Source organism: Saimiri boliviensis, chromosome 12 (assembly GCF_048565385.1).
Source record: "Saimiri boliviensis isolate mSaiBol1 chromosome 12, mSaiBol1.pri, whole genome shotgun sequence".
NCBI lineage: Eukaryota > Metazoa > Chordata > Mammalia > Primates > Cebidae > Saimiri > Saimiri boliviensis.
Window position 1 is genome coordinate 82,139,031 of NC_133460.1, and position 21,247 is coordinate 82,160,277.

Here is a 21,247-nt window from a genome sequence, read left to right on the forward strand (position 1 = left end):
CCTCCCAAGTAACTGTGTTAAAGGCGTGTGCCACCACACCTGGCTAATTTTTCCATTTTTAGTAGACATGGGTCCTGCTTCAGTCTCCTAAAGTGTTAGGGTTACAGGCATGAGTTACTGTGTTGGTTACCCTGAAAAATTTTTGGCCACTCCCTGTCATAATTGTTCTTCCAGCTTAGTTCAGTGACGCCTCCGGTTCTAAGAGACATATGTTGGGTGGGGGAAATATCTGACAGTCCCATTACCAAAAGACATCTTTATTCTTCAGCAGGTGTACACACAGCCGTCAGCCCTGGTCCTCAGGGCCACAGTCGTAGGCACTCACCCCTCAGCAGCACATCACCCCCTTTCTGACATACAAATGCAAGAGACCCAAGACCCTAGATCTTTCTTCAAACACGAGTGTCTCACAGTTAATGCACAAATCCACTAGAAATCTGGACTCTTATGCTCCTTGTACAGCCATGCAACAGAGGCCTAGCATTTGTGCTGTGTCTGTAGGAAAGGCAGTCAGAGGCCAGTAGTTGCCCTGCTTTGGGGAAGATGGCTCGATGGTTAGTAATTCCAGGTTAGATTGTCAGAACAGTCTAGGCCAGGACTGAGGGCTCAGCTGCCAGGGCTCCCCAACAGAAACCTGTAGGCAAAAAGAAAGTTGGGAGCATGAGTGGTGAGGCTCATCTTGGTCCCATCTCTCCCCATGGCCTAGAAACTCACCACTCCCCCCTGGCTGACACTGCTTCCTTGCGCACCAGTCTCTTCTTGTCATCCAGGGGTTTGGCTAAGGCCCGGATCACCTGTGGTTTGTATGGCAGCAGCTGTGGAGTCAGAGGATTTAATCAACCTTGCTCATCCAAGGCAACTGAAAGTGCCCCTTTTTTGATTCTGTACAACTAATACTCTGAGGAAACTGAAACATCTTTAGTGATTCCAAGGGATGTTAAGTGGCAGGATGGCCATTCTGTTACCTTCTGAGCCCAAGGAAAATAATCCTTGCTTATCTGTACCTTGTAATTCATATCTCAATTACACAGCAAGGTGGCCAAGCCCACTGCTCAACTAAGGCAAAAAGGTATTTATGTCTCTTGAGACAGTCCCAGGCCAGGGAGGGGCACCTCAGGTACTTACCACAGGGGTGGGCAAGCGAGTGAGAGCATGCATGCACTGCAGTGCAGCGATCCGGACGGCCTGGAACACAACCACAAGGAGGTGAGAGCAGACCCAGGGAGAGCTGCTGGTTCCTGAGAGTTGCTGGGGCTCAACATACCATGGAAGGGCTAGAGCTAAGGTTCAGAAACTTGGTGACAAGCGTGTCCACGTGAAGACTCATGACTTGGGGTGCTTCCAGTAGAAGAGGCTGAAGGCAGCTGAGGGTGGAGAGCTGTACCACACAGTCAGGGCAGGACAGGGCCTCCAGCAGCAAGGAAAGAAGCTAAGGGGCAATGGGCAAGGTGTGGGATGGCCACATCATGAAGATCCTGGTTCTTGTATCCTCCCTTTCTAGCCCCATCTGGGAAAGAATTGTCCTTCACTTAAGAGGCTCTGCCTGCAGGACTTACCGTGGGCAGCTCTGGCAAGAGCACAGGCTTAGGCAGCCTGTTAAGTACATGAGAAAGACCCTTCAAATAGTTTGGCTTCACATCTGTAAAAAAAAATGGGAAGGCTTAGGAGAGAAACTGGGCTTAGATACATAGCTTGAGAATTCAGTTCCAACCTGTGACCAAGCTGAGAGACATCAGCCTACAAAGGGGTGAAAAGCCCTTCATGTTTAGAATAAACAAGGTACACCCACAAAGGAAGAAGTGGGACAAGAATCTAGAAGTTCAGTCTTCTAGGCACAGACCACAATATAGCTCTAAAGAAGCAAGCAGGTCCTAAATTACCTTGGGTAATGTGGCCAAGCAAAGGAGAGGTATGTATGTGTGGGGCCTTTCTTTCAGACTCCTCACCTTGGGGAGCAGCATGGAAGCCCTGGACCAAAGCAGGCACATTATCTGTGAAGAACCGCTGGCGGAACATGATCCGCACTTCAGCATGGCCAGCACGAGTCAACACATCAGTGCAGTCAGACATGAGCAGAGAGAAGCCATCAGCTGCTGCTGGACCTAATTCTGGGTCACTCAGGAGGCCCATGAGCTGGAGAAAAGAGAGCCTTTAAGGTACATCAGGGAAGAAGTGTCAAAGACAAGGATGGGCTGGGTGTGGTGGCTCACCCCTATAATCTTAGCACTTTGGGAGGCCAAGGCAGGTGGATTGCTTGAGCCTAGGAGTCTGGGCAACATGGCTAAACCCCGTTCTCACAAAAATTAGCTGGGTGTGGTGGGGTGTGCCTGTGTCCCAGCTACTTGGGAGGCTGAGGTGGGAGGATCACCTGAGCCTACAGCGGTTGAAGTTGCAGTGGGCTGTAATTGCACCACTGCACCCCAGCCTGGGCAACAGAGTGTGAGCCCATCTTAAAAAACAAAAACAAAACACATACACAGAGGAGGACAGAAGTCTTTGGGAGGAATAGAATTAACAAGAAAGTTTGTTTAGGTCCTGGGTTCTCCTGTCTCCGAAAGGACATACCCGGGTTGTAAGGCAGGAGCTGAGAGGATGGTATCTGAGCACTAGGGCCTTTGTTACCTGTAATTGGAGACAGAGAGAGCAACTGGGGAATGGCACTCAAACCCCAGAACGCTGAGACACAGATGTTTATGGTTTGGAGTCAAAAAGGGACATTTTGTTTAACGAGACATAATTGCCTCTCTGTCTAACCAGATTCCACTCCCAACTCCTTACCCAGAGAAGAAGAGTGAAAGCCTGACTACGACAGGGCCCAGAGCCCAGGCCAGCCTCCACTTTGTCCACAGCCAGCTGTAGGAATTCATCCAGCTGCTGCCCTAAAAAGGAGGGAGGAAATGCTGACATAGAGGCTACATTCACATTTTCCCTTTAACAATGAAGGATGCAAATCATTTAAGTGCAGAGCTCCCTGAGAAGCTGTTAGAAAGGGAAAATACCATTTTCGCCTGTGGACAAAATGACAGGACTCCTGCATGAGAGCCTATTATTCTCATAATGCAGGGGTGCTGCCATTTGAAAAGAGAGGGTTGTCTACTTCTAATAAAGAATTGTTCACACTAGCCCCACTGTAGGGGGTAGGATGGCAGAACTAGATGCAGCATTCTCTTTGTGCTCCCTTCTCTTCTTAGGTACTATAAAGCTCTGCCCAACTATAGTCTTGATGCTTTTCCCAAGGGCAGGCCCAGGACAGTGCTTAAGCAGTTGAAGTCCTATTAATGTTATTAGCAAGCTCCTTTTAAAAAGAGAATGAGGACTGAGCTAGAAGATTTCATGGTTAGTTGATTCTGGGAGGCTGCTTATATGGTCTGGTCTCAGTACCTGCAGGGTGCTTGTTGAGGAGTCCTGCAAAGCACTTGGCAGCAGCGGTGGAAGAAAAGGGGCAGCTGTGGCAGCAGCTCAGTTCCAAAAGCTCCCGCATGAGTTGGTTCAGCTGAGGGATTTCCACCTACAGAAAACCTGGCCATGTAATGGACCCAGAGAACACTTGAACTCCAAGAGAACCAGTACACAGTGGCAGCAGGGGCCAGGATGGATGAGAACTAACTTCTCTGATGGGGGAAGTAAAAGATCAGCTTAGCCTGTGGCAAATTTCAGCCCAGAGTCACCTGGGATCCACTTCCCCTTGTCAAGGTTAAAAACAGTACTCCCCAAATGTGCTCACTTACATTTCGAGGGAGGGAGCAGACGAAGGCCATAAGCAGTACAACCAGCCGCCTCTGCCCTGAGGAGCCATCCTATAAAGGAAGGAGAGCCCAATCAAGCCTGCCTTGCTAGCAATAGGCTTGTCTGCCCCCTACCCATTCCAGATTGCCCTAGAAAACCAGCTTGAAAGACATAAGTTCTAAGACTGTCACCTGGAATGGCTGGAATCTGCTCGGGAAGCTGTTTTCAGGCAGAAAGGAGACGTTGCCATCCAAGAAGAGGGACACAATGTGTGTGACACTCTGGGCAGCTAACCTGGGGGCAGAGTACTAGGTATGACCAAGGAGCTAGGATTCTAAAGCAGTCCTCTCCTCCACAGATGTGCTTTTCAACCTGGGGTTCAAATTAGGATCACTAAGTCAACGGGACATGCCCTGATCCTTCATGCATTGAACAAACATTAATTTGGCATATTACGTGCCAGTAACCATTTCCACTCAAGTGCCCATCTGGGAAGTCAATTTATATTTTAAAATGCTTTACAGATAATTCTTAAGCACATCTGCAGCTAAGAACCACTGGCCCATGGCTTCCCACCCTCATAGTCCGTGGTGCTAAAAGCCCCTTCCTTTTGCTTTGTCAGGAAAACTTACAAGATAATTAACTGCACCCACATTTACATATAGGTAAAAGGACAGCTGACAAGGCAGCTACCTGTTGCTTCTTCCCAAGAATGCTATCTTCCCTGGGTTCAAGCCACATCCATGATTACACTTACTCAGGGCTCAGGTGGGTGGTAGCAGTGCCAATGACAGATGCCATGGCAGCCAAGACCTCATCCTCCAACAGTACTTTTCTCAGGACTGAGGGCTCCTTCTCTGCAAAACACATGCACACAAGCACAAGGCCATGATGGGGTTCAAGATCCGGATGATGGGGTCCTGTCACCATCACGGACTCTGGGGCTTGAATCTAGCCACAACAGCAGTCCTTCATCTGTTCTCTGATAGCGCTGTAGTCCCGAGAACCAGCAGGGCACCAGAAACAGGAGTGGTCTGACCTGGGGCCACAGAGCACTCTTGAGAATTCTACAAAGTCAGACTAGGCCAACAGTGGGAAAGAAGGATAGCTAGAATTAACGTTCTTAACATAAGAAATAGTAATGTTGCCCATGGTCCCTGGTGTCCATGGAGAGGCAAGAAAAAAAAAATAGTAATGTTGGTATCTGAAAAAATGAAAAACGTGGATTTATCTTCATGGGTCCTATTATTTATAGCAACTATCATATTGAGTACTTCCTGTGTGGCAGGTAGTATACACCGTCTTTTCTAATCCTTACTAACTGCCTTATGAAATAGACAGTACTCTTTTTTTTTTTTTTTTGGAGACAGGATCTCACTCTGTCACCCAGAGTGCAGAGGCACAATCATGACTCACTGCAGCCTTGAACTCCTGGGCTCAGGTGATCCTCCCACCTCAGTCTCTTGAGCAGCTGTGACTATAGGTGTGCAACACTATGCCTGACTCATTATTTGTAGAAACAGGGTCCCCTTGTGTTGCCCAGGCTGGTCTCAAACTCCTGGACTCAAGTGATTCTCCCACCCTGGCCTCTGGAGTGCCGGGATTACAGGCATAAACCACAGTGGCAGCCTAGATGGTACTTTATCTCCATCTTACAAGTGAGGAAACTGAGGCTTAGAAAGGCTGAATATCTTCACCTAAGTTAGCAAGTGGTAAGAGTTGAGGATGAAACCCAACCAGGTAGGCTTGACTCCAGAGTCCAATTGTAAGTAAACGAGTCACATAGCACTTCAAGGGGAAAAGGTGTGCATTCTTTTGAACGTTGCTAACATTAGTGTATTTTGGTTCCTGCCATTGGTCAGGGTGGCACCCTTTGCTATGAGGTGAAATCTCACTCTGAGGACAAAGGATTCAAAGTAAGCCTCTGATGGTACAAAACACAATACCACCAATATCCAGAGGGTGGCAGTGCTGTTCAACACTAGGGGAAGGCAGAGTTCCCAGAGGCCAGGAAGGAGAGTTGTAAAGTTACCTGGCATAGAGGCCTGCACAGCCAAGGCAAGCAGGCAAGGTATAGCTGTCTGGTGGAAATACCAGCAGCAATCAGGGTCCTGCTGACATTTTTCTGCCACCTGTTTGAGGCTCTGACAGACAGCAATAACGTCACTGGATCGTGCAACCGTATTCCCTGTTGGTGAGAAAGTCAGTGTTCTCTGTAAGGTTTTCTTAAAAGCACTTCCAGATATTTCCAATACACAGCAGATGAGAAAGAAGGTGACTCAAGAGACCAAGAGTACCTTATTAAAAAGTAGAGTCATTTTATTTTCTTGGTTCTTTCTGATCTATTCAGGCTTCATAGTTGAGACCTACTCCGTCCCAGGCTCTGCCACAGAAGCATTTGTATATATTCTCTCCTTATTTTTCTTTTCTTTTTTTTTTTGAGACAGAATTTCGCTCTTGTTCCCCAGGCTGGAGTGCAATGGTGCGATCTTGGCTCACTGCAACCTCCGCCTCCTGGGTTCAAACAATTCTCCTGCCTCAGCCTCCCGAGTAGCTGGAACCACAGGCACGCACCACCATCCTCAGCTAATTTTTGTATTTTTAGTAGAGATGGGGTTTCACCATGTTGACCAGGATGGTCTCGATCTCTTGACCTCGTGATCCACCCGCCACTGCCTCCCAAAGTGTTGGGATTACAGGTGTGAGCCACCGCGCCTGGCCCCCTCTCATTATTCATAACAACCCTAGAAGTACCATTTCCCTCTCTATAGAGGACATGGAGGCGCAATGAAATAAATGATTAGTGGTTTTTCCAGGGTCACAGTAAGTGCAAAGTCAGGAATCAAGCCCAAGTTATAATCCAAGTCTAGAACTCATTCTACTATTTAATAGCTGCGACATCAACCACAGTAGGCCTCAATCTACCCACAGGGCAGGCAGTCTAAAGGAGGGAACTTAGGTTAGTGAGGACCCATGGTGACTGTGCACAGGTTCCCGGTAGCAACAGCTGCTGTCTCTTTTGCCTTGGAGCAGTGCTTCTCAAACTCAATGGTCTACAAGTTACCAGGGGACACTGTTGAAATGCAGATTCTGATCAGTGAGGGCCTGAGATCCTGCACTTCTAACAAGCTCCGAGATGATGCCCATGCTGCTGGTTAACAGACCATCTTTTGAGCACCATGGCCTTAGGGTGATGCCTCTCAATTTTGATCCCACATGAAAATTACCTGGAAACTTTTTTTTTTTTTGGAGAAAGGGTTTCACTCCCGTTGCCCAGGCCAGGCTGGAGTGCAATGGAGATACCCGCTTGCTGTAACCTCCGCCTCCGGGGCTCAAAGTTATTCTCCTGCCTTAGCCTCCCAAGTAGCTGGGACTACAGTTGCATGCCACTGCTCCTGTGGGTAATTTTTGTAGAGATGGGTTTTGCCATGTTTCATAGGCGGTGGTCAGGTCTCAAACTCCTGAGCTCAAGTGATCCACCAGCCTTAGCCTCCCAAAGTGCTTCGATTATAGGCGTGAGCCACTGCACCTGGCCAGGCACTGTTTTTTTTTTTTTTTTTTTTTGAGACAAAGTTTTGCTCTTGCTGCCCAGACTAGGGGGCAATGGCTCCATCTCAGCTCACTGCAATCTCCACCTCCCAGGTTTAAGCAATTCTCCTGCCTTAGCCTCCTGAGTAGCTGGGATTACAGGCATGCGCCACCATGCCTGGCTAATTTTTTTTGTATTTTTAGTAGAGATGGGGTTTCTCCATGTTGAACTCATGACCTCAGGTGATCTGCCCACCTCGACCTCCCAAAGTGCTGGTATTATAGGCATGAGCCACTGCACCCGGCTTTTTTTTTTTTTTTTTTTGAGATAAAGTTTCACTCTGTTGCCCAGGCTGGAGTGCAGAGGCACAATCTCAGCTCACTGTAACCTCTGCCTCCCAGGTTCAAGAGATTCTCCTGCCTCAGCCTCCCAAGTAGCTGGGATTACAGGCACATGTCACCATGCCCAGCTAATTTTTTGTATTTTTAGTAGAGATGGGGTTTCACCATGTTGGGCAAGCTAGTCTCAAATTCCTGACCTCAAGTGATCTAAGGGCCTCGGCCTCCCAAAGTGCTGAGATAACAGGCACGAGCAGTGGCCCTAGCCGGGCACTCTTTAACAGTACTGTTGCCCAAGTCCCATCCCTCCTCAGAGGATGATTCAGTTGTATGTAAGCATCAGTATTTTTTTTTTTTTAAGGAGTTGATTCTTTGGGAAACCAAGGTGAGGCAGGTGGATCACCTGAGGTCGGGAGTTTGAGACCAGCCTGACCAACATGGATAAACCCTGTCTCTACGAAAAATACAGAAAAAAATTAGCTGGGCCTGGTGGCGCATGCCTGTAATCCCAGCTACTTGGGAGGCTCAGACAGGAGAATCGCTTGAACCTGGGAGGTAGAGACTGGGGTGAGTCGAGATGGCACCATTGCACTCTAGCCTAGGCACAAAGATGAAACTCTGTCTCAAAAAAAAAAAAAAAAAGAAAAAAAAAAAGAGTTGATTCTGTCATTCTTATGTACAGCTGCAGCTATAACCACTGCCTTAGAGGCATCAACTCCAAACTTGACTATAGCTTCCCATTCAGCCCAGTTCCTTGTTGTTATTCCCGGGAGTTACCTTTGTTCACCTGACAGAGATGCTGCAGCAGCAGAGGCAGTGTCTCCCTGACGATGCTGGGATGTGTTGATATAGCTGACAAGGCTTGCAGACAGCACAGATGTCGGGAGCACTGGGTAGGCCCATCACCTCTAGTCAAATCTGACTCCCCTGAAAGCAACCCATGAGATGAGGGTTCACTGTGTGATAGCAAGCACAAAGGCCCCAAAGCCTTGCTGGGAAGGGAGGGGCCATAGAAGATCAGAGACACATACCTACACGCAGCTCCTCAGTGAGCTTGGGTACTAGGTGACTGCTGAAGGCCACAGGGTAGAGAGCAGCCAGGGTTCCTGATGCTTCCAGTGCTGCCACCCTGCTGGGGGCGCAGAGCAGATAAGCATTGGCTGAGCCTTGGCTCACTGCTCTCTTTGCCTAGGTCTAATATTAGGCAGATTCAGGAGTGTGGGCTCCCAGTGCCTTCTTGCTAAAGAGCAGGACTCAAGTACCTACACCACTGAGTTGGACAGGGCTCCTTAAAGCCTGAGAAGAGAGCAGTTCTACATCTCCAACTGGTTAGCAGCCAGAGCCTAACACAGAGCTCACCTCCCCTAAGGAGAGCCAAGGGTCAGAAGCACAGAGCCCTGGTCCTAGCTTGATCTGCTGCTGCCAATACAGAGGCAGGGAACAGCTTGCTCTACATCTCACTGCTTTAAATTCTCACCAACTCTGAAAGTCCTCCTCCAGGAAGCTCAGTCTGTACAGGTGACCCACTGCCAGCTCCAAGTCCTCAGAAGATAGGAGATCTGTAGTTAGAAGGGAACATGAATCTCATCTTTTTTCTCCTGAAGCTACCACAACCCTTCCAAGCTCTTATTAGAAATCCCAAATCATCCAGAGGAGTGAGAACAGGATAGTGAGGCTGCTCTTCAGTTAGGACAGCCTTACAAGAAAAAGACCAATGTACCTGGCTGGGCACCCAAGACTGTGAGTGTATGGATGCCAACAAGCTGAAGCTGGGTGCTGGGGCCTGTTAGGGCCATGAATACCAGTGAGCACAGCTGGTCCTTGAAGCCATTCACAGGCCTTTGATCTAGGGAGAGAGACAGGCCAGGTTACAATGGAGCCACTACATTCCGTATCCCTGACTAACCTGTGATGTAGAGACAACCTGCGGTAGATTTTTTTGAGACACAATCTCACTTTCACTCAGGCTGAAGTGCAGTGGTGCAATCTTCGCTCACTGCAGCCTCTGCCTCCCAGGTTCAAGCTACTGTCCTGCCTCAACCTCCCAAGTAGCTGGAATTACAGACAGGTCCCACCATGCCTGGCTAATTTTTGTATTTTTAGTAGAGACAGGGTTTCACCATATTGGCCAGGCTGGTCTTGAACTCCTGACTTAAAGTGATCCGCCCACCTCAGCCTCCCAAAGGGCTGGGATTATAGGCGTGAGCCACCGTGCCCCGCCTCCTGGGGCAGATTTAAAGAGCTGTCCAGGAAGTATACTGAGAAAACTAAACAGATCTCATCCATCTCATCTGTTAAGTGTTCTCTCATGCTATAACTACAGAATAGGACCATTGTTCGATGACTTTTCCACAGCACTCATTGCCCTGCCACTTTATAGGCTGCAGTGTTCAACAGTCCCCAGAGCACCGCCATGGAAGGCAACCTCACCTTTGTCTTCATAGCTCCATTTCTGCTGCAGCTTCAAGAAACCCAGGAGCATTTCAAGGATTGTCCGCCGCTGGCTGCTCTGTAATGTTTCAAGGGGTACTGGAGTCAAAAAATATTTTAAAAGATTTCAATCCTGCTACTCTGGATGTCGGGAGAATCCTTTTTTTTTTCTTAGGAGATGGGGGTCTTGCTCTGCCACAGCCAGGCTGAAATATGGTAGCATGATTATAGCTCACTGCAGCCCTGACCTCCTAGGTTCAAGTGATTCTCTTGCTTCAGCCTCTTGAGTAGCTGGGACTATAGATGCGTGCCACCATATCCAGCTAACTTTATATATATATATATTTAGAGATGGAGTCTTGCTATGTTGCCCAAGCTGGTCCTTAACTCCTAGCCTCAAGTGATTCTGCCACCTTGGCCTCCCAAAGTACTGGGATTACGGGCATCAATCACCATGCCCCACTTGGCTACTTAAAAAAAAAAAAAAATTTTTTTTTTTAATAGAGATGGGATCTCACTTTGTTGTCCAAGCTGATCTTGAACTCCTGGCCTCAAGCAATCCTCCCTTCTTGGGAGAATGACCCTTTTATGTGAGAGACAGGGAAAAAGTAAAGGAAGCAGCAGCAGTAACTAATGGGAGCAAAACCCAAGATCTACTATGTGGGCCCAAGATAAAGCCTAGCTCACTCTTAGAAAGGGCACTTAGCACACAGGCCCCATCATTTCCCCCAAAGATTCTGCTCCCTTACCTGACTGTGCTTGTGGAACTGTTCCAGCAGTAAAGGTAGTATGTTGCTGGTGATGTAGTCACAGGCCCGGGCAGATGCACCTGCAGCTGCCTGCAACAGCTTGGCACTAGGCCACACCAGTTTCATGTCCGGCTCACACAGGTGGTGCCTGCAGTCTAGAAAGGCAGCACATCACAGACCTGGGGAGTAGGCCAAACGGCCTGACTCCCCTACATTCCACAGAGGTTGGAGACAGACCCAAGACAGTTTCCAAGCAGTTAACACTCCAGTTGTTTTCAATTCAAAGTAGGGTTATTGCCCCCGAATCACCAAACATGTTGGGGCTTAACATGAAAGGTCACTGGCCCTGAAGCAATGTCATTTCTTTTGTTTGTTTGTTTTTTTTTTTGAGATGGAGTTTTGCTCTTGTTGCACAGGCTGGAGTGCAATGGCGCCATCTTGGCTCACTGCAACCTATGCCTCCTGGGTTCAAGTGATTCTCCTGCCTCTTGACCTCAGGTGATCCACTCGCCTTGGCCTCCCAAAGTGTAGGGATTACAGGTGTGAGGCAACACGCCTGGCCAAGGAATATCATTTCTATTTTGCTCACTCCCCTTTCTGGCTGCCACAGCCCCTTACCCTGTAAAATGTTGCTAAGGAAGGAGTCAAGGAGGTCCTCAGCATCAGCACTCAGCACAGAGCGAGACAAACACACAGTCAGGGAGTGGAGGGCCGCCAGGCCCTCTGCCTCCACCCGCTCACTTGCCGTCTGGAACACCTGTCAGGGAGGAATCCCATGGCTACTGAGGTGAGCCTGCACCAGGTAAGACCCACCCAACCCACTGCCTATTTCCTTGTTGTAGAGGGGAGTGAGAACCTCTAGGATACAGCAATGGAAATTAACACCCCAGCTGAGTATCTTCTCAACTGCTGTGTTCTAACCAAGTCCTTTGTTGCACTCAGGATTGAGACCATATTTTCTGAGAAACAGAAAGCCAACTCTGAGCAGTAAAGGCTTTGCTCACCTTTCTATTCACCACGGTGCCAGAGGCACCATGGCTTGCACTCCTTGCCACAGAAGGACAAGAACTGGGTAATGTGCAAAGGTGATCAACTGCTCTTACCAAGCAGCTGACCGTCACATAGAGGCTCTCTCTCTTGTCATTCAACTAGAATTATGTCCCCCTGCTTGCCTCCTGAATAACCAGGCATAATACCTTGGCCCTGGGGATGACAGAGGGAAAAGGACAGGATGTATTATTTCCCCTCATGCCTGACAATTGAGAATTAACAGTAGTGAGTTTATCTGAGTAACACTCACCTCTCTGCGGATAGAAGCCCAAAGGCTGGGGAGGAAGTCCTTCAGTTCCTTCTGTCCATACACAGCACAGCAAGCATTCTGCCAAGGAAACCATTGTTATCACTTATATACACACTCAGATATCCTAGAATATGCAGGCACCTCAGCATAATGGCACCTGAAGGAGCCAGTTAAGATTCTTTTTTTTTTTTTTTTTTGAGACGGAGTTTCGCTCTTGTTACCCAGGCTGGAGTGCAATGGCGCGATCTTGGCTCACCGCAACCTCCACCTCCTGGGTTCAGGCAATTCTCCTGCCTCAGCCTCCTGAGTAGCTGGGATTACAGGCACGAGCCACCATGCCCAGCTAATTTTTTTTATTTTTAGTAGAGACGAGGTTTCACCATGTTGGCCAGGATGGTCTCAATCTCTTGACCTCGTGATCCACCCGCCTCGGCCTCCCAAAGTGCTGGGATTACAGGCTTGAGCCACCACGCCCGGCCGTTAAGATTCTTAATAGTCCTATTCAGGGAAAAGAGAAGTAGGAGATTACCCTGGTTGATAAAATTGAAGTCTAAAGGGGAATCCTGGTCAGCCTTTCCTGTTACTGTGGATGGGACAAGGCAATATGCAGCTGGGGGCTTTAGGTCGACACAGAGGCCCAAATCCTGGGTATCCTCCTCTGAGGCCCATTAACCGTTCCTTTCCTACCAAGAATCTATATCCTTTAGCACCCCTAACATGTCAAAAAGTAGCTGGGTCCTGTTAGGAGAAAAATGACTCACCAGCGTCTGTAGAGAATCCAACTTGGCACTCAGAATCTCAGAATCCACTTTCTCAATCAGCAGGGGCAGGAGAAACTGTGGGACAGAAGGAAAATCTTTTTTTGTGTGTGTGACGTAGTCTCACTCTGTTGCCCAGGCTGGAGTGCAATGGCACGATCTTGGCTCCCTGCAACCTCTACCTTCTAGGTTCAAGCAATTCTCCTGCCCTCAGCCTACTGAGTAGCTGGGATTACAGGCACACACCAGCACGCCTGGCTAACTTTTTGTATTTTTAGTAAAGATGGGGTTTCACCATGTTGGTCAGGCTGGTCTCAAACTCCTGACCTCATGATCCGCCCACCTCGGCCTCCCAAAGTGTTGGAATTACAGGTGTGAGTCACTGAGCCCAGCCTCAGAAGGAAGATCTTAAGCCTGAGATGGGTGGTGCCTCAGTCACGTCAAGGTTAACCATGTCCTTGCCATCAGTCCCCAGAAGCAAGTACTACTTCAAGGAGCTATACTCAAGTCAGGAGCTACGATAGTTAAGCTAACTTTCCTGCCAAGCAGTGGCCAGAATCCCACTACCTCAAAAACAGGCAAGCTGACAAATTTATAGGATTTCAAAAGACAGCACCATTTAAGGATTGGGTTTATTTTTTTGTGTGGGGGGACGAGGTCTCCTTATGTTGCCCAGGCTGGATTTGAACTCCTGGGTTTAAGTGATTCTTTCCACTCAAACTCCTCCTGAGTAGCTGGGACTATTGGTGGGCCCGCCCAGCTCTGGATTATGATTTTAAAGGAAGAGATGGTAAACTTTTCTCCATCAAAGTTCTGAAGATACCTGCCACACAAGACGCTTGCAGGATGTCATCCCCTACAGTGTATACCAGATATTCTTCTCCCATGCTTTTACTACTTCTTCAGAGCCTTCTATGGGCAGAGGCTATATACCTTAACCTTGGCTAGACCCACCTCAGCAAATCGCGGTGTAGAAGCCAGCACACTTCGAAGACTCAGGATGAGATCTTCTCTCTGGATACCATAGGGATCATTAGGTGGCTGGAAAAGGGAGAAGGGCCGTGGGTTTGTGTAACATTTCAGACCAACCTTGAACACAGGCTTGAACCTGGTAGCCCTGCAGAAAGGGGTGATATTCATACCCAATCAGGAAAAGATAGTAAGACATGAGGCCCCAGCAAGAAGATAGGCTTGACTGTATATATTCCTTGGGAATTTTTGTCTGTAGGCATTTAAAAAAATCTGATTATGCATTTTCTATCTGATCTATCATTTTACGACTCAGAGATAAGCAGGCTTAACTTTCTGGTATATTGCTTTCTTCTCTGATATATATTGTTACTATGTTCTAGTATATACTGTTTCCGTATAAAATATGTGTACTTAAAAATGATCATTTTGTACATGTGGTTTAACACATTAAGAACATTTTTTTTTTTTATATACTATAGGCAGTGGAATCTCCACAGGAATAAGAACATTTTTAATGGTATTATTCTTTCATAGCATTAGTTTTAGTGGCTATGATTTCATTTTGTGGTTTTAAGTTTATCTAAATAATTCCTTTTTGGACTTTTCCATTTTTTTCACCCTTATAAAAAGCTGTAATTTGGCCAGGCATGGTGGCTTACGCCTGTAATCCCAGTACTTTGGGAGGCTGAGGTGGGCAGATCACAGGGTCAAGAGATTGAGAGCAAACCCCTTGTCTACAAAATATATAAAAATTAGGCAGATGTGGGCCGGGCGTGGTGGCTCACGCCTGTAATTCCAGCACTTTGGGAGGCCGAGGCCGGTGGATCACAAGGTCAAGAGATCGAGACTGTCCTGGTCAACATGGTGAAACCCCGCCTCTACTAAAAATACAAACAATTAGCTGGGCATGGTGGCGTGTGCCTATAATCTCTGCTACTCAGGAGACTGAGGCAGGAGAATTGCCTGAACCCAGGAGGCGGAGGTTGCGGTGAGCCGAGACCACGCCATTGCACTCCAGCCTGGGTAACAAGAGCAAAACTCCATCTCAAAAAAAAAAAAATATATATATATATATATATATATATATATTAGGTAGGTGTGTTGGCATGCACCTATAATCCCAGCTACTTTGGAGGCTGAGACATGAGAATTGCTTGAACCTGGGAGTTGGCAGTGAGCCAAGACAGAGCCACTGCATTACGGCATGGGTGACAGAGTCAGACTCCATCTCCAAAAAAAAAAAATAGTAATAAATCCCTTTGGTATGTTTTTGGTGGCATTTTCAAAGAGAAACAGGAAAACCTGATTTATGTTTTCAGTCTGTCATCTAAGTACAGAAACCATCAAGGCTTTCTATGTTTTCAGATTTACAGGTTTTTGTTTATTTTTATTTTATTTTTATTTTTTGAAGCAGAGTCTTGCTCTGTGGCCAGGCTGGAGTGCAGTGGCGCAATCTCGGCTCACTGTAACTTCTGCCTCCTGGGTTCAAGTGATTCTCCTACCTCAGCCTCCCAAGTAGCTGGTACTATAGGTGCATGCCACCACGCCCAGCTAATTTTTGTATTTTTAGTAGAGATGGGGTTTCACCATGTTGGCCAGACTGGTCTTGAACTCCTGACCTCAAATGATCCATCCGCCTAAGTCTCCCAAAGTGCTGGGATTACAAGCGTTAAGCTACCAAGCCTGGTCTGGTTTCTGTTTTCATGACTTGACTTTGATAGAAAAGATTAAACTGTGGAATTCTCTTATAAAGTAACAAAAAGACAGAGATACAAAATAGAAAACAAAAGGTCGGAAAATCAGAGGTCCAACAGAAGATCGGTGAGAGTTCCAAAATGAAGGAACAGAGAAAACAGAGGGGAAGAAATCATCAATTAAAGAATTCAAGAAAAATTTTCATGACTAATAATGAGTTACCAGATTGACAGGGCTACTAAGTACCCAACACAGTGTGTGAAACATACCAATACTAAGGCATATGACTGTGAAGTTTCAATATATTGGGGAGAATCAAACTTATCATTTTTTTTTTTGAGATGGAGTCTTGCTCTGCGTCCAGGATGGAGTGCAGTGGCGCGACCTCAGCTCACTGTAACCTCTGCCTCCCGGGTTCATGCGATTCCCCTACCGCAGCCTCCTGAGTAACTGGGACTATAGGCGCATGCCACCATGCCCAGCGAATTTTTTGCATTTTTAAGTAGAGATGTGGTTTCACCATATTGGTCAGGCTGGTCTTGAACTCCTGACCTTGTGATCTGCCCACCTCAGCCTCCCAAAGTGCTGGGATTACAGGCATGAGCCACTGCACCCAGCCATTTACCAGTTTTTAGAGAGAAAGAAAAAATGGTAAATACAAAGGTTTATGAAACAGAAGAAATTCAGACTTCTCTACAGCAAATGAAAACTAGATAATTAGATTTAAATGTAGCAATGCCTTCAAAATCTTGGGGGAAAACAATTTCTACTCTTTATTTTTTGGTGATAGAGTCTAGCTCTGTCATCCAGGCTGGAATGCAGTGGCATGATCTTGGCTCACTGCAACCTCTGCCTCCCTGGCCCACATCATCCTCCCACCTCTGCCTCCCCATTATTAGAGGCTATAGGCTCAGACACCACGCCCAGCTAATTTTTGTATTTCTTACAGAGACAGGGTTTCACCATGGTGCCAGGCTGGTCTTGAACTCCTGAGCTCAAGCAATCCACCTGCCTGGGCCTCCCAAAGTACTGGGATTATAAGCATCAGCTACTGCACCTGGCCTTGTCAGATGCAATCATAGCGCACTACAGCCTCAAGCTCCTAGCCGCACATGATTATTCTGCCTCAGCCTCACAAATAGCTGGGACTATAGACATGTGCAACTGCATCCAGTGAGAATTCCCATTCTTTTTTTCTTTTTTTTAACATAGAGTTTTCCTCTTGTTGCCCAGGCTGGAGTACAGTGGTGCAAACTCAGCTCACTGCAACCTCTGCCTCCCAGGTTCAAGTGATTCTCCTGCCTCCGCCTCCCAAGTAGCTGGGATTACAGGTGCCCACTACCACCTGTGGCTAATTTTTATATTTTTAGTAGAGACTGTGTTTCAAGGCTGGTCTTGAACTCCTGACCTCAGGTGATCCACCTGCCTTGGCCTCCTAAAGTGCTGGGATTACAGGCATGAGCCTTGTGGCTGTCCTAGAATTCCTATTCTTGAATTACATACCCATACGACCAAAGAGGAGAGAAAAGATGGAAGACATTTTAGGTTTTAAAAAATCTAAAAAATTCTCACTTCTTCATACGTTCTCTCAGGAAAATACTAAAGGATGTAAACCACCAAACTGAAGCGCTAAACCACAAAATGATGAATATTTGAACTCAGGAAATAGGAGATCTGATCCAAAAAAAAGGATAAGGGAATCTAGGATGATGGCAAAGGAAGATCCAATATCTACTCTGCATTAGGAGTAAAAAGCAACCTGTTGAAATTGTATGGCTAAGAATGGTTTTAACATTTTTTTTTTTTTTTGAGACGGAGTTTCGCTCTTGTTACCCAGGCTGGAGTGCAATGGCACGATCTCGGCTCACTGCAACCTCCGCCTCCTGGGTTCAGGCAATTCTCCTGCCTCAGCCTCCGGAGTAGCTGGGATTACAGGCACGCGCCACCATGCCCAGCTAATTTTTTGCACCATTAGTAGAGACGGGGTTTCACCATGTTGACCAGGATGGTCTCGATCTCTTGACCTCGTGATCCACCCACCTCGGCCTCCCAAAGTGCTGGGATTACAGGCTTGAGCCACCGCGCCCGGCCGGTTTTAACTTTTTTTTTTTTTTTGAGACAAAGAGTTTCGCTCTTGTTACCCAGGCTGGAGTGCAATGGCGCGATCTCGGCTCACCGCAACCTCCGCCTCCTGGGTTCAGGCAATTCTCCTGCCTCAGCCTCCTAAGTACCTGGGATTACAGGCACGTGCCACCATGCCCAGCTAATTTTTTGTATTTTTAGTAGAGACGGGGTTTCACTATGTTGACCAGGATGGTCTCGATCTCTTGGCCTTGTGATCCACCCGCCTCGGCCTCCCAAAGTGCTGGGATTACAGGCTTGAGCCACCGCACCCGGCCAGTTTTAACATTTTTAATGTTTGAAACAAATCAAAAGAGTATCTTGTGACAACTGAAAATATGAAATTCAAATTTTAGTGTTCATAAAAAACTTTTATTGGGATATAGCTACTGTAGCTGTTCCTGTGTCTGTGTCTGTTTTTGTGCAATAAGAGCAGAGTTGAAGAGACCATATGACCCACAAAGCTACTGTATGCACTTTTACAGAAAAAGTTGGCCAGGCATGGTGGCTTATGCCTGTAACCCCAACACTTTGGGAAGTCGAGGCAGGTGGATGGCTTGAGCCCAGGAGTTCAAGACCAGCCTGGGCAACATGGCAAAACCCTGTCTCTACAAAAAATACAATTAGCTGAGAGTAGTGTTGTGTGCCTATAGTTACAGCTACTTGTGAGGCAGAGGTAGAAGGATCACTGGAGTCCAGCGAGGTGGAGGCTGCAGTGAGCTGTGTTGGCGCCTCTACACTCCAGCCTGGTTGACAGTGAGAGCCTGCCAAATAAACAAATAAATAAATGTTTGCCAACCCCTTCTTAAGAGTGAGCATATAAGCATAGTGAAGAAACTGAACCTTAAACTCTTCAGATCCACTACAATGGCATGCAATCAATACTGATTTGTGGCTGGGCATGGTGGCTCATGTGTATAATCCCAGCACTTTAGGAGGCTGAGGCAGGTGGATCAGTTGAGGTCAGGAGTTAAAGACCAAACTGGAAAGCAAGGCAAAACCCTATCTCTACTAAAAATACAAAAAAACAAAAAACAAAAAACAAAAAACCCAACAAAATTAGTCGAACATGGTGGCACACAACTGTAATTCCAGCTATTCAGGTTACTGAGGCATAAGAATCACTTGAACCCAGGAGTCAGGGGTTGCACTGAGCAGGGATCGCGCCACTGCACTCTGGCCTGGGCAACAGAGTGAGACTGTCACGAAAACAAAATAAAACAAACCAACAAAGAAAACCCCAATTTATAAGATAATAAAGAATACTTATAACTCAAATAGTTAAACTGAAATAGTTAAACTAAAGTCAGGTGTCTGTTTTAATTAATATCTTGACAAGAGCTTTCTAGTTCTGACAGACTGCCATGCAGAACAACATACAAAAATCTGCTTGGAGAGAAACTCTCCTAATATTATCTATAACTTTGTTTTGCCCAGATTATCTCTGTGAACATATATAAATAGATGTGAACAGTGACTGTTTCTAATGGAAAAATGGACTGTGGCAGTAAAGGGGTATGAAAGACATTTAATTATTTACCCTTTAAATGCTGAATCATGCTCATTGTATAACCTTTCGAAAAAATGGATGAGGCTGGGCCTGTTGGCTCACGCCTGTAATCCCAGCACGTTGGCAGGCCGAAGCAGGTGGATCCCAAGGTCAGGAGTTTGAGACCAGCCTGACCAACATGGCAAAACCCCGTCTCTACTAAAAATACAAACATTAGCTGGGCATGGTGGCGCGCCTGTAATCCCAGCTACTTGGGAGGCTGAGGCAGGAGAATCGCTTGAACCCAGGATGCGGAGATTGCAGTGAGCCCAGACTGTGCCACTGCACTCCAGCCTGGGCGACAGAGTGAGACCAAAAATACAAAAAAATTAACTGGGCATGCTGACATACGCCTGTAATCCCAGCAACTTGGGAGGCTGAGGCAGGAGAATTGCTTGAACCCAGGAGGCAGAGACTGTAGTGAGCCAAGATTGCACCACTGCACTACAGCCTGGGTGATAGAGACTCCGTCTCAAAAAAAAAAAAAAAAAAGATGAAATACTGTTCCTCTCCCTGAAATTATAAACGCACATATTCTTTGACCTAGAAATTTCTTTTACGAGTTTATTGTGTCATTATACCTATTTGTATGAAAGTTGTAGCATTGCTTATAAAAGCAAAAGATTATCAACAATCCATAAAGGACTAGTGAAATTAATTCGTTATTTCTGGTCAAAGGAATATTATGCAGCCATAAAGAATGAAAGAGCTAACTTATATACTGATATGGAATACTCTCCAAGACACAGTGTTCAGTGAAAAAAGCAAAGTACAGGAGAAATGTGCGTGTGTGTGTACATGCCGGCGTGTGCACACACTATGATTCTGGAGAGGTGGTATGTGTTAAAGCATTTGCTTATATAGAGATGAAAAAGCTCTGTAAAGATACATAACTGATAACTTGGTTGATTATGGAGAAAGAGGATAGTAGGGAGATTTTCCACACTTTTGGACTCTGAATCATGTGAATGAATTATCTTTTCAAAACCAACACAAAACACAAAATAAAGGCCAGGTGCAGTGGCTCACACCTGTAATCCCAGCACTTTGGGAGCAGTGGTGGGAGGATCACAAGGTCAGGAGTTCCAAGACCAGCCCGGCCAAGATGGTGAAACCCCATCTCTACTAAAAATACAAAAAAATTAGCCAGGTGTGCTGGTGGGTGCCCTAATCCCAGCTACTCAAGAGGCTGAAGCAGAGAATTGTTTGAACCCGGGAAGCAGAGGCTACAATGAGCCAAGATCGCGCCACTGCACTCCAGCCTGGGTGACAAGAGCGAGACTCCATCTCAAAAAATAACAAAAAACACAAAAACAAAAAACCAAAGTTAAAAACAGAAGAATGTGGTGGCTAAACCAGGATCTTTCAAGATTTCAAGGGTAGAAATTCTTCCGAGTCAGAAAAAGGAATTCTAATTATGAGAGATGAAAAGATTCATTTCAGGAGAGAAGTGGTCCCAAGGAACATGGCAACTAAACAAGCTGGTAAGAAATTCCTTATAGTAAAGATGGTGGTGTCACGATAAAGGCAATGAGAGTCAATATGCTATTTGGCATGCTGCAACAGAATGCCTTTTATTTCTTTCAAACCACTAATGCATGCAGTATACACACCCACGCAGTGATGAAACTCTTGAGTATTTGGCAGTAGAAGGGAACTCAACTGCAGAATGGGAGCAAGGCCCAAGAGGGTCAGAGCAAACACCTTCTGTACACTGTGCACAACTGTGCCTTCTTTGCTTTGTCACTTTGTTTCTATAGCCTGAGATGCCCTGTTCAATTCCAGAGTCATATCCTATGCATCCCTCACAAACCAGCTGAAATCCTATCTTAACTGTGAAGTCAGTTCCTGCCTACTCTAGCTCACACTGAACTCTTACCTTCTCTGAAAAGTTATAGCACTACTCATTTTCTTACCTAATCTCCTATTGTTACTTTTAGCCTTAAGGGCAGGAACAGTGTTTTGCAATCCTGTAGCATTCAGCACTAAATACACTGTTAAGGAGCTTAAGAATCCCCCAAATACATGCTGCTTTGAATCCTTCCTTTTATGTCAAATGCTTTTCCACTTCCTAGTTTAT

The 21,247-nt window shown here is 46.5% G+C and overlaps 1 protein-coding gene across 3 annotated transcripts in view; it reads right to left on the bottom strand.

Moving 5' to 3' along the window:
• Positions 1-241: 241 nt before the first annotated feature.
• MMS19 (MMS19 homolog, cytosolic iron-sulfur assembly component) overlaps positions 242-21,247 on the bottom strand; it is a 42,386-nt gene continuing 21,380 nt past the window's right edge. The window contains exons 9-31 of one of the 3 annotated variants that reach the window (XM_010333223.2): positions 13,785-13,871; positions 12,834-12,908; positions 12,073-12,150; positions 11,391-11,529; positions 10,773-10,927; positions 10,024-10,102; positions 9,314-9,439; positions 9,071-9,152; positions 8,625-8,725; positions 8,371-8,520; positions 5,759-5,914; positions 4,484-4,583; positions 3,918-4,020; positions 3,729-3,797; positions 3,382-3,508; positions 2,779-2,879; positions 2,566-2,622; positions 1,947-2,133; positions 1,557-1,639; positions 1,265-1,429; positions 1,126-1,185; positions 715-815; positions 242-634 (exon numbers count right to left, since the gene is read on the bottom strand). In XM_010333223.2, the coding sequence (XP_010331525.1) occupies positions 607-634; positions 715-815; positions 1,126-1,185; positions 1,265-1,429; positions 1,557-1,639; positions 1,947-2,133; positions 2,566-2,622; positions 2,779-2,879; positions 3,382-3,508; positions 3,729-3,797; positions 3,918-4,020; positions 4,484-4,583; positions 5,759-5,914; positions 8,371-8,520; positions 8,625-8,725; positions 9,071-9,152; positions 9,314-9,439; positions 10,024-10,102; positions 10,773-10,927; positions 11,391-11,529; positions 12,073-12,150; positions 12,834-12,908; positions 13,785-13,871 (2,409 nt within the window). In that variant the 3' untranslated portion in view covers positions 242-606. The remainder of the gene's footprint in view (positions 635-714; positions 816-1,125; positions 1,186-1,264; positions 1,430-1,556; positions 1,640-1,946; positions 2,134-2,565; positions 2,623-2,778; positions 2,880-3,381; positions 3,509-3,728; positions 3,798-3,917; positions 4,021-4,483; positions 4,584-5,758; positions 5,915-8,370; positions 8,521-8,624; positions 8,726-9,070; positions 9,153-9,313; positions 9,440-10,023; positions 10,103-10,772; positions 10,928-11,390; positions 11,530-12,072; positions 12,151-12,833; positions 12,909-13,784; positions 13,872-21,247) is intronic. The other 2 variants (XM_039465303.2, XM_010333224.3) reach the window with 2 other exon arrangements.